The sequence below is a fragment of the Anarhichas minor genome, unplaced genomic scaffold (genome assembly GCF_050575085.1).
Source record: "Anarhichas minor isolate MPS153535 unplaced genomic scaffold, ASM5057508v1 ptg000010l, whole genome shotgun sequence".
NCBI lineage: Eukaryota > Metazoa > Chordata > Actinopteri > Perciformes > Anarhichadidae > Anarhichas > Anarhichas minor.
The window spans coordinates 6958795-6970979 of record NW_027466456.1 but is presented as its reverse complement, the minus strand read 5'-3'; the positions used below and the strand labels follow the sequence as shown (position 1 = coordinate 6970979).

The window sequence follows — 12185 nt, the reverse complement described above, 5'->3', positions numbered from 1 at the left end:
CAGCAGTAAGCTCAGGCAGAGCCCCCCCCCCTCCCTTGTGCAATTGGCTGCCTTCAGGTGACATTCAGCACCAAGTTAGTCTGTCAGTCTTATTGTCTATCTCTTCTAACTGTTCGTGTGCGTTCAGCGAAGCTCACGTTTCACAGAAAATCATTTATTTATGCCTACCTTAGCCTCTAGCTCTGTATTTGCATTTGTTTGCGTGTGGACATACATTACGCACACTGAGGCATATCTTCAGCTCGCTCAATGGAGCCTGGAACAAGGAAACCAATGGGTGTTAAGGGTGAGGCACACCTGGCCTGTCTTCTTTTTTTCTTGGCTTCCTTCTCCCTATCAATGTTCTTGCATTATTTTTCCCTCGTGTTCTCAGTACTTCCTCCTCTGTCCGTCTCCTTTGCCTTTACTGCCTCCTCTCCCTCACTTTTGTTGCCTTTCTTCCCTCGGCCCATCAAAGAGAAAGTTGAGTGAGGTGGTACTGTGGTTGTGGTTGCCGTCAGTGCAGCTGTCAGTAGTAATTATCTCACACTCACAGCCAGACACCTAATCCAAACACTGCCTACACTAGAAAAGAAAAAAAAAAATGAAACACAGAAAGAATGAAGGGAGAGAAAGAAGGGAAGAAAGGGTTGGAAGGGAAGAGGGAAAGGAGGGAGGGGGTAAGGGAGAGAAAATTCTTTCCCTGTATCGGCCCCTGAATGCTTAGAGCCTCAGTGCAAGTGTTAATTAAAAGAATCCAAAAAAGAGGAGCCCGTTCCTTTGTGTGGAGATGTGGGAGAGGGTCATTTGGGGGGGTTAACCTCATCCCCCCAACCCCCGTGCCCTGCGGCGCTTCAGCCTTGTTTCCACGTTTTACCACTGAGCCGCCAAGCTGCACTTGTGTACCTCAACATCAGGAGAAGCCATGGGGTCAAAGCGAGGAAGAGGATTGAGAGGCACTCAACTCATTTTTTTTTTCCCTTTTCACCTCCCCTCCTTGCATCCATGTCAGCCCAAACCCTCCAGGCTGTCTTTGACGGGGGAAGTGATCAACTTTATTTATACACTTATTAGGCCCTCAGACGAAAGCCTCTCATTGTGAGTAGTGGGGGTAAAGGGTTTACGGGGATCCTCTCGGCAGCCGCTGTTAAGATTCTCACGTTTGATTGCCACTCGATTGGGGAACGGGCAGAATAGACTTGGGGCCATGCCTTCACATCCTAAAGGCCCGTATATCTTTGTCCAGCTCAATACCTACAACTCTCTCTCTCAGTGATAATTCAACCCTCAGGCCTGAGACCCATCATGTCTCAAATAGCCATAGCTTCTCTTTAAGTCATCGATGTTTTTTTTGTTCAACAAAAAGCATTGTTGTTACTTTACTTTTACTGTTGGGGTAATGATGTTTTTGTTCCGTTACTTTGTGAAGTTCTCTGGAAAAATATGAATAACACGGTGATCTAATAAACGGGACCGGACTACTAAATTAGTTAGAGTTAAGTTACACGAGCAAAGACGGGGCAATTCAGTTAAGTGTTCTTCGTAGGTGTTCCAGGGATACTCAGCTGTCCTTGCTGTGTCAAGAGTACACTCGCTACTAATTGGTAATACACAAGAAATACAATCTTCTACTCTCTGTGTGTGTGTACACCTTTTGTTACTCTTTCTGGGCTGACTGACTATTTGAATTCTCGTAGGAAAGGTTTTAATTCACTGAGAAACAACATGTTTTTCATATTCGTTATGCGTTTCACTGTTGGCTTTTCCCTTGAGCAGTGATGTCATTCTTTGTTTGTGTAATTTCAACATCGCATGGCAGTCCAGCCACTGCTTTTTTTGAGCACTTTTCTTTGCTTAAGACAACATGGTGGCGGAACACTCATCAGGATATTATTCATTCCCGAACTGTCAGGGGAGAGACTGTGTTTCTCATTTCTTCTCCGTGGTTACTGAGCTGCTGGGAATCAACGACACAGTGGTTAATATTATAATCAGTATATCCCTCGTCAACTTCTTTTTATGGCTGCAACAAATTGTAAAATGTTTGTTCCTCTCCTTGGGATTAGGATCATTATCTTAGTTCAGGAAAAAGAAAATCTTTATGTAAACAATTAATATGATTTAAAATCTGAACGATGTGTATGAACAACCACATCTAAGGGCCAAAGAACATGGACGCAACCCAGGGGAGGGCATTATTAATAACACCCTCTGTCATGTTATGTCATTTTATATCGCACAATAACAATCTAAATCGTGATAGTGAAGTATATATATATTTTTTAAATATTTTAAGAAACTGTTTATTGATACAAAAATCTGTTTATAGTTGACTTGACAAATCAAGGGGCTTCATCAATATGACTGAAAGTTATGACGGGAATAGATACTGTGATATAAGTGTTGGCTCCTTGTCACGCATGCAGCTCAGCCACAACTGTCCAAATTTCTTTTGTGTAAATATTTTGGTCTCTCGGTTGCGGCTAACTTACGCTCTAACATTCAAAAGATAACATGGTGTGCGAAGATGGAAAATAATCGACTGGGTGGCACTTTGTCAGATACGTTTGTTCTTATCAGTGCCAGGTACACAGCAGTACTCACTAGTAAGTCCATGTTGCTGACAAGGTCCAGTGGTTACACTGTTCTCTCCTGCTATAGAAGCTGAGGCCAGCATGAGGAACCGCTCTATTTTAAAGAGAGAAACTCCCTGCGGTCTTGTGTAGCCCTTTTCAGACTCAATTGGCGTTGCATGTAATCGTCTCCTGATTCAACCATGTCCAGCTGCTCTTTGTGTGTCTTAGCACCCGACAATGGGGCAGATCACAGGACCTCTGCAGGGGACGAGCAGCTTCTCTGCCTCTTATCACACCCGGCCCTGTTGTGTTGAAGATCACTCTCCCAGAAAAGTATTTGCATCTGGGCTTTCTGCTCTAAACAATTAGTACGTCAGTGAATATATTGTTGCATTATTGTGACAAGTTTCACCACATTCATTCTATTAGTCACGGTTCGATTGTTACCAGTCCTCCTCTCAGTGGCCACTTGTTTGAAGTTGTATTTTGGTTCCACGTCGTTAAATGATGGGAGTTGCTCTTAAAATCGGGCACACAACTTTTTAAGAGCGAGTATCTTTAGTTTTGCACTTTGTCCAGCAACAGCCTTGCCTGTATTGTTGATGTCCCCTGGGGTCTTATCCAGGAATAACCAGCTGTAATGAGTCCCTGCTGAACGCTGACATTTACCGTCCTGGCTTTGGATTTGGGAGCTCATTAGTCAGGTGTTCTCTTACTACAAACCACCATCACACTAACCGCTACTGCAGGTGTGCAGAAACCTCATCAAGCATCTCCCCTTATTAGGAAGATCTCATGATATTTGAGATGGTAGTACTGTGATGTACAACTTGAGAGTCAGTTGTGAGTTGTTGTTTTTTTCTGTCTTTGGTAAGGAGTAGAAATGACCATCACTCACTCCCCCTGATGAACACGTAGCATTCAACTCAACTTGGAATCACATCTGGTCTAAGATCGGGCCTTGCTTTGTTAATCACTCTTTCATGATGTTCCCTGTCTTCAGATGACGCTAGCTGTCTCTGGCATCAGCTATCCTTGCCATCACCTCAGTGTTTGCCGAAGGTCCTCACCAGCCAATTCCCAGGAACCCACAGAAGAGGTATAAACACACACTCTTCCCTGTGGATTGCTTTCTCCTCTTGGCACAACGCATAAAACGTGGTATCAAAATGCTTCCGTCTATCACTTCTGTGGAAATGAGTCCATAAATTAACAAATTGTTTGTGTTTACAGTGTGCAGATGTCCATATGGTCAGCGACAGTGAGGGGGATGATTTTGAGGATGCATCAGAGTTCGGAGTGGACGATTCAGAGATGTTTGGAATGGGTTCTTCTACCACCTGTCGGAAATCACCTATGAGTAAGTACAGTGGAGCAGCTTGATTTCAGCTCCAGGTATTGTATTAAATGCCAGCGACATGCATCTCAAAGCTTGACCATAAAATCATTTTTGTCCCCTCACAGTGCCAGAGAATAGTGAGAACGAAGCTGATGCCTTACTGCACTTTACTGCCGAATTTTCTTCAAGGTGAGCTAAGTGTCAGGTGCTTTTCGTTTTTGATTAGAAGGAATTTGAATTCAAAGAAGGCTGGCATGTAACAATGTGTTTGTGTACGGTTTGTCTGTTCTGCGTGTCCTTTAGGTATGGAGAGACCCACCCAATGTTCTTCATTGGGACTTTGGAGGCGGCGTCTCAAGAGGCCTTCTATGGCAAAGCCAGAGATGTAAGTAAGCTGATTGACTGTTTGGTGCCTCATAGGAAGGTTTTTCATTCATCAAAAAACTATAATGTGTAACAAAATTCTATTATTCTTCCCCCATTTTATATTTCAAACTCTTTTTATTTTTACTTTGTAAAATTCGAGGCACTGGTGTTAACAGTGTTGGCTTGTCCTTTAGCACTGATGTCATCCCTTCTTGGTGTAGACCAGCCCTGTTTTTTTTTTTAAGTGTTAAGACAACACAGAGGAGGACTGAGCAGGGTATTATTCACTCATTCATCTGTCAAGGGAGCTACTGCGTTTCTAATATCTTTTCCTACGTCACTGAGCTGGTGGGAATTTAAGACACAGTGGCCAGTGTTATGACCAATTTCAGTAAAGTCTGCAGTCCAGGTTTCAGTAATTTGTAGATGAATCTTTCTTAGTGTGTAGAGTATATTTGTTATGCTATGTAAACGCACAAACAATGTAAAGATGGAATATGATGGAGAATGGGGTCCGTTGTCAGCGATGTTGGTTCTTATCAGCACTCACCAGTCAGTCTATGTTGCTGACGAGGTCTGGTGGTGGTGGCACCAGAAACATACTGCAGTGCAGTGGTCAGTCAAACATGTGCAAGCACACACATTGATAATAACAATAATACCCTGTTGCATTGTAGCAATGTGCTACCTGGATTGTTAAACATGAGATTGAGGAGAAAACTTTATTCAACTTTTTGATCTGAAAACATTGCATTGTGGTAAACGTTTATACAGGATAAAAATCTTTTTGTCATATTCGGCGCAATGCCAATTAGCGGTATTTCTAAAAGAGGCCATGAGTCATTGATTGCATGACTCACAGAAGTGAAGGAGTCTGAAAAATCATAACAGCATATGCCAACCACAAACTGAATGGAAAAAGAGGAATAAGACAAATTTAACCAACAGGCATATCATGTTCTTCTACTTTTCATGCAGCTTTAAATTACCTTCATTTGCCGTGTGTTGGCATTAAAACTGTATTTACGTCAAAGTCCTTCTTCACACAGTGTTTACTGTTATTTGTCTACCCCCTGTGTCATGCTGTGTGGGGAAGGCTTTATAGCCACATTGATATCATTTCGTCAAAACCCTCATCAAATTTTTCACCCTGACAGCTGAGGCTTTATTTTTAGCTGTCCACTTTCCCCGCTTGTTTTTTTGGCTTTTGTCCTTTTAAGGATGCTTGTATCAACTGACAGCTTGTGTGGATTACAGCCTTATTAGACTGTGAGGACACAGCAAGGTGTTAGGGGGGTTCAGATCACCAGGCACACGGAGAGGGAGGGAGGGTGGAATAGATGATAGCCGGGGCCACAAAACGGAGAACGTGGTCTGAAGGGAGACGATGGTACAAACGGTGAAAGTCAGAGGAACAAAGTGAGTGAGAGCAAAGAGAGGAATAAAGACATAAGAGATTGCAGCATACGGGTAGGTGATGGAGAGTGTGAAACACACAGAGAAATAAAAAGCCTAAAGACAAGCTTGGCTTCCTGCCTGCTTCCCAGCTGATCTCCTCTCCTAAGCCAGCACAATATGGCCGATGTCTCCCCGGTGCTCACACACTCTGTAATGTACCACTGTGCTCTACACAGCGCATGGGGCGAAATAGTATTCATTTTCACTGTATTTTGTTTTATTCTGGGTGAGCTTGACTTAGTCTGCCAACTGTGCTGTGGTTAGAATGGCTTTAGGAAAGCTGGATATGTGCAAAGAATTTAGCATGAAAACAGAAGCTATTTGATCTGTTCTGTGTTTGTCCTGTTTTGTCACAAGCGTCCTAGACGACAGGCCAAAACATGCTGCTTTTGACGGTTTCATTACACAGTAGCATATGTGCGCGACTACACCTCCCTTTCTGCCATCTACCCAGCCATCCCATCCTTTGCTCTTCGCTTCCATTTGAAAAGGAATCTAGTTTTTTGTGTCCTCCATCGAAGGGGAAAAAAAGCCTTCTTCATTAAGGGGTTATTGGAATGGGGCAGATTGGACTGAAGGGGGACTGCTCAGTGGGTTTATAAACAGAGGAATCAGTCTCACTCTCTCAAAGCCTGGGAGAGGCTAATCACTAAGCAAAACACTACATTTGATGAAGTGTTTCTGAAGGTGTGTGTTGGGGGACTGTTGAGATAGACTCAATCCATCCTTAATGAAAATGCTTTGGGCTGCAGAGCTGAGCTGAGCTGAGCTGAACCCTCTTGGGGATCAGTGGTTAGTCAGAGCGCACAGAGAGATGGGCCACCCATCACTAACCAAGATCCGCACTAAATCCCCATCAACGCAGTGGTTAATCACTCTAACCCCGCTCTGCTCCGCTCTCCTGTCTGCCACACACAAAGACATCAAAATTCATAGCCTCGCCGGAGAGGGGAGTTCATGGATTTATCACCACCAAGTATCGGCTTAAAAACCCAGCAATAGCCTTGCATAGTCGAGAGGAGAGAGCGCCGGTAAATCAGAACGGCACAGAGGTGTACGTATATCTATCAGACTGTAAATCCCAAGCTCAGTCGTGGTTTATTGTTTGCACCTGAAATGATTACTCTCAACGCATAAATAGATGGAGTAAGGGTTAAATCAATGTAGAGTGTGCAGGAAACTAAAGTGTGAATATGCTGTATGTGGTTAGTTTAGTCACAGTTCGGTTCAGAAATCGGTGCCGTTTCTGTCATACCAGCGTAATGTGTTTTCAGCAGGGTGTGGAGAGCCTCCTGTGTGGTTGGTCATCGATCTGAATGTGTTTTCCCACTGTGTGTTCAGGGTCATTAGATCAGTCATTTGAGCTATTCATTTTGAAGTGTTTGCTTTTCCAGACGGCCATCTGTAGGACAATCATTATCTGGACTTCTCTGTCCTTCCGTCCGTCCCTCCATACCTTTCTGTTTATGTCTGTATCTCACTCACTGGTCTCCTCTGAACCCGGCTAAACATGTAGTACCTGTGATTAAAAGCCTCTTTTTGATGCGATACAAATATCCACAGTAGACGGGCCTTTTGATTGAACCATAAGCTCCTCGGTAAGGAAAAACGTGAGCCCTAGAGTTCCCACGAAGAGGCTTCCAATATAAAAATAATTTGAAAGTGTGTGACATGTACAGTGTAGTATGTGGAGCAATATGAGACAAGATATCATCTGGGGTTTTAGTTATATTAATATTAGCTTTACCTTAAACTCGGCGTGCTCTCCACAGCTGGCACACAGCTAGAATGACACTGGCCAGTGGGGAGGGGGATTAGTTTGGTTGCATTGTGGGTTTTTTAGCAATTAGTAGTATTGTGCTATAGGAGCTGTTTTTTCACTTGACGCTCAAATAAAAAGCCAAAAGTAAATAACGTGGAGTCATTTCAGACGCAGCCTATAATACAGCAAGCCTACATGAAGAATGTAATGTTAAATTAGCATCAGAAGGCCCTGTTGTTTAGGTTGCATCATTTGATCAGCAGTGGACAGAAAGGATATTTTGGGAAATGTTGTAGAAAGATAAATCTATTATATATACCTGATTATGATTGGTTCTAGGGGAGTGTCATCACAGTTCAAAGTTAATACTGAAAGGTTATGACTTCTCCTAATTGTTTAAAAATAATTTCTAATTATAATTAACTATAATACAACTACATTAACTGTTTAACTATAATTAACTTTATTCTAATGTTGAAAAATTTAGGACAGGGACTTTCCTAAAATGTTATTACTAATCATGTACACATTGACGTCTGGCAGGTGAGCGTGGTATGTGGTATGATTGAGTCTGAACAGTGCAGTTAACAGTGTAGGGGGTAGATAGCCTCTCTGTCCTGCTGTCTCTGTAAAGTTAATGTACGGATCATCATGGACTATCCCTTAAAACATATCGAAGCATCATTCTAACGTGTGTGTGTGTGTGTGTGTGTGTGTGTGTGTGTGTGTGTGTGTGTGTGTGTGTGTGTGTGTTATCTAATTAAGTTGCTATTTTAATTCACACTCAAAGTGTTATAACTCTGGATGCTATTAATGATTTTAGCTTTTTAGTTCATTTACTACACTGTTATAAGTGTTTAAGCTCCATCCAATTAATTATTCATTAGAATTAAGTGTTGTGATGCTTGGTCACTTAAATCAAAGAACAGGAATAATTTGAAGCAAAAAGATTTTAATCAATTTAAGCATCAATGTTTCTGACTACATTCTGACTAATAGCAACTCTTTCAACTGTGAAAGAAGCCAACTCAATGCACTTCACGGTTGGCTCTGTACTGTTCCACTTGGCTTCCCCGTGGTGATAAATTCACGGGGATGAAGCCAAAACCGAGGGTGGTAGCGACAGTACCGTGCAGTAAATAGTATATTCCTCTCTCCAGAGGCCTCATTTAGAGGAACGCCATAATACAACACAAAATATTCCCTTCCATCAAATTAGGTTTTGTTTTGCTCGAAAAATATTGTCATCGTACATCTGGATGAAAAATGTATTTTCTTTTAAATGTGCCAGTGGCTGAAACTCAACTATCAATCTACCTTCAGCGGTAAGGGAACATTGATTATAAAGTCAGAAGCTCAAGCTGACTCGATGCGAACACTGTTCATGGCGCGACATCTTTAGTCTCCTTCTCACACACACACACACACACACACACACACACACACACACACACACACACACACACAGCAAGCTGAGATGTAGGTGAGCAGGTGTGAGGAAGGGCTATGGGGTCACTATCTAGCTCAGGTTGGACCTAGTAATTTAGCTGAACGGAGGGATTTGCTCCTCCCTGCTCAGACAGGCAATACAAAAGATCTGACTTGAAAGCGGACAGGGAACAGAGGGGTATGGACAGTTTAACTAAGATGAAGGAGTTCAGTTGGCGAAAATGCCCACTTTGATTAGTCTTTACACTTGCTCTAATTGAGCATGTGTGAGTGTGAGTGCGAGTCCTTCACCACACAGTAAAGTTTGTGCATCTGCGCATGTGTGTTAGGACGTCTGTGTTTGAGCGTGTATCGGGGTTTTTTCTTTTTTTTTTTCATGTTGTAAGACTCTCCCTCCCCTCGCACTCATTCCTCTCTCAAGACTGAATTTGCTTGTCTTCTCAGCATGAGTGTTTAATCTTTTCAGGCCGTTGAATCGGCCCAATGAATGAGTCCCCAGCTCCTTCTCTCTAGGAGCCCTGGAGATTATTCTAAAGCACTAATCGTTGAGCAAACACAGCAGTGCTCTCCCATTCCTATTCTACACAGGCCACAGTATAGCACAACTTCTCCTTTCACTTCCCTTCACGTTTTACGCCCTGTGTAGATTTTTTTTTTTTTTGCTTTTTGGCGTCCGTAGCCTAGATTACTGCTCCTGAGAAACAGACCTTTTGACTCCCCCTCCGCAGCCATGGTTAAAAATGAACTCAGCGGAGACTGCGAGAGTTTTTCTTATTTGTTCGTATATAGCAAGAGAAGTGACATGTAATTTAGAGAGCATTATTTCCAACATTGTCCCCTGGAACCTTTTATGTTTGTGGGTGTGTTTGTTTTTTAATTAGATTGTCAGTAGGGAGAATCTGCCAGGCTTATTTGATGGTGTCAATATCCTTGGATTTGGAGCTTCGTCAATATTGTCTGGCCCTGACGCTACTAACCTGAACAGGCTGCTGGCATTTGGTGTAAAATAAATAGAGTGATTTGTCTGTTTTGTTTTCTCCATATCTTCTTTCGAGAGTTTTATTTACACCGCTCTCCATTTGATTTTGTGTGGTATTTGCTGTTTTGCCAGTTGTGGCCTTGCTGTGGTCTGCAGAAGTCATGCTGGCTCTGCACCCGGTGCTCCCTCATGTCACTTTATAGTCATGTAATGTGGAAATGTCTCGGCAGTGATGAGGCACCCACTTGTGGCTGTCAGATCTCACACTACAGAGCAGCACACATCTGCGAGCCATAGATTTTTTTTTTTTTTTTCAGAATTTATCATTTCAAATCTGTTTCACTTCAGCAAAAAATAGTCCGTAGAGAATCAGTTGTACATTTTTGCTCACATCTTTTCTTTTATTACCTGAAACTCTTATTTCCCTCTGTTCTGTTCGTCTCCTCTCCACAGAGAAAGCTGCTGGCCATCTACCTCCACAATGATGACAGTGTCCTCGGCAACGTCTTCTGCTCCCAAATGATGTGCGCTGACTCCATTGTCTCCTACCTGAGCCAGAACTTCATCACATGGGCCTGGGATGTCACTAAAGAAGCTAACAAAGCCAGGTATCACAGTTTGATTATTTTCTTGCTGGTCATAGAGCTGCAGGATTTATCGGCTACGCATGTTGTTTTGTTCCCTTATCTCTTGTGTATCTCGCTGGCTTTACGCAGTTTTTCAGTTGTGATATGAATAAAGACACAAGTTCAATTCATTCTTTTGTTTACTAAATGTGTATGACTTCTTAAAAAAATGATAATTTCTCACCCTAAAACACGTTAAACCACGTTGCTTACAATTAGTTACATCTCTATTCATTTAATTTGGGACACCTACATGGGGTGGACACAAAAGTAGGGATACCCGTAAAATAAACTATAAGTAAGTACAATAGTTTGGCCTTAAAATACTACTTTTGTGACACTTATTAGCTTTAACTTTTGTTGGCCAGACAAGTGAAATGGATTAATTTTCATGAATATTTTACAGCTGCAATTTGTTGTGCTCTAGTATTGGATTGCATTGTAGTGTCACATATTCCTGTTATTGTGTCAGCCCCTGTTGCTGAATCTCTGGAACCAGATAGTTTTAGGAGTTTAAAGGCCTTTACACAGCCGGGGGTGTTTCTTGTAGTGCATGAAAACATGAATATCACGCTGCATCAAAGCGCCGTCATTTATTTCCGGAACAAAGTCGATTTTCTGAGCTAAATGATTACCCATATCTCAAATTGCAATATCGCATAGATTCTGTTTTAAAGCCAGTGGTATTTATTCTACTCTATTCCCTGGTGTCTGAGTCTCATCATGAATCTTGTGAGAAAACAGTTTTGAATGAATCGAAATGATGACCACAAACTGTAAGACCCGGGTTGTTTAAAGAATTGAATTGCCCTTTAACTATTTCATTCTCTGGACCCCTCCGTGATCCTGGCACCGATCAGAATAATGTTTAGTATCGCAATCTCCAACTGTAAAGTTAAAGAAGAGCAATGATGGAGCCTCTAAGCCCCGACTGAATGTTTAATCCTTATGTTTTATTTATGTGTGACTTACTGTCTGGAGGACAGGACTGTTTGCATACTGAGTTGTAGCTAATAAAGAGGGATATTGAATGCATTTGAGTAGGAGAGGAGCTTGATTGTGTGGAGAAAGCTCTGCAAACTGCCAGAATGCCCTGTTAAGGAAGCTGTTACTGTCTTGTTCTAGTCCCATTGTTTTAGATACTTCTATCAGAGGAGGTTAATGTAGTTTTAATTAGTGCTCTGCCCCACCGTGTCACTTACAGTTATATAGTTATTAACATGTTAAGCCTACAAAAGACTGAAGATGAGATCTGTGTTTTGTCATGTCGGTGTGAACAGCGGGCTTTTAGAAAATGATCTAAAATGTCAGTGCGGATGGAACCTCATTTGACACATAAACAGCGTTTTTAAATCGATTTGCGTTTGTGTGGACCTCTCCTTAATTGCTGGCATTCAACTCTCACTCCATTGCTCACACCCTGCATCTCCGTCCTCTCATTCTCTCCTCTGCTTCATTCTGTTTTTGAAGCTCGGAGATTGCATGCTAACAAAAGGCGTTGTGTTTGCATGGCGAGGCCCCTGATTGGGCAATCTTTACTAAGCTGTCTGAATAGAGGGTCAGTGGGAGACGAAGGACTCCCTCGGAGTCCAAACATCTCTATCTCTCCTTTTACGTCCACATTTTGGTGTGTGTGTGTGTGTGTGTGTGT

The 12185-nt window shown here is 42.3% G+C and overlaps 1 protein-coding gene across 3 annotated transcripts in view; it reads left to right on the top strand.

The window, feature by feature from the left end:
* Positions 1-12185, top strand: part of faf1 (Fas (TNFRSF6) associated factor 1) — a 59308-nt gene that overhangs the window by 26335 nt on the left and 20788 nt on the right. For all 3 annotated transcript variants that reach the window (XR_012953083.1, XM_076087897.1, XM_076087898.1), the window contains exons 9-13: positions 3559-3654; positions 3789-3915; positions 4020-4083; positions 4198-4279; positions 10362-10516. Coding sequence is in view for 2 of the 3 variants with exons in the window: in XM_076087897.1 (XP_075944012.1) it covers positions 3559-3654; positions 3789-3915; positions 4020-4083; positions 4198-4279; positions 10362-10516 (524 nt within the window). In the remaining variant the exon portion in view is untranslated. The remainder of the gene's footprint in view (positions 1-3558; positions 3655-3788; positions 3916-4019; positions 4084-4197; positions 4280-10361; positions 10517-12185) is intronic.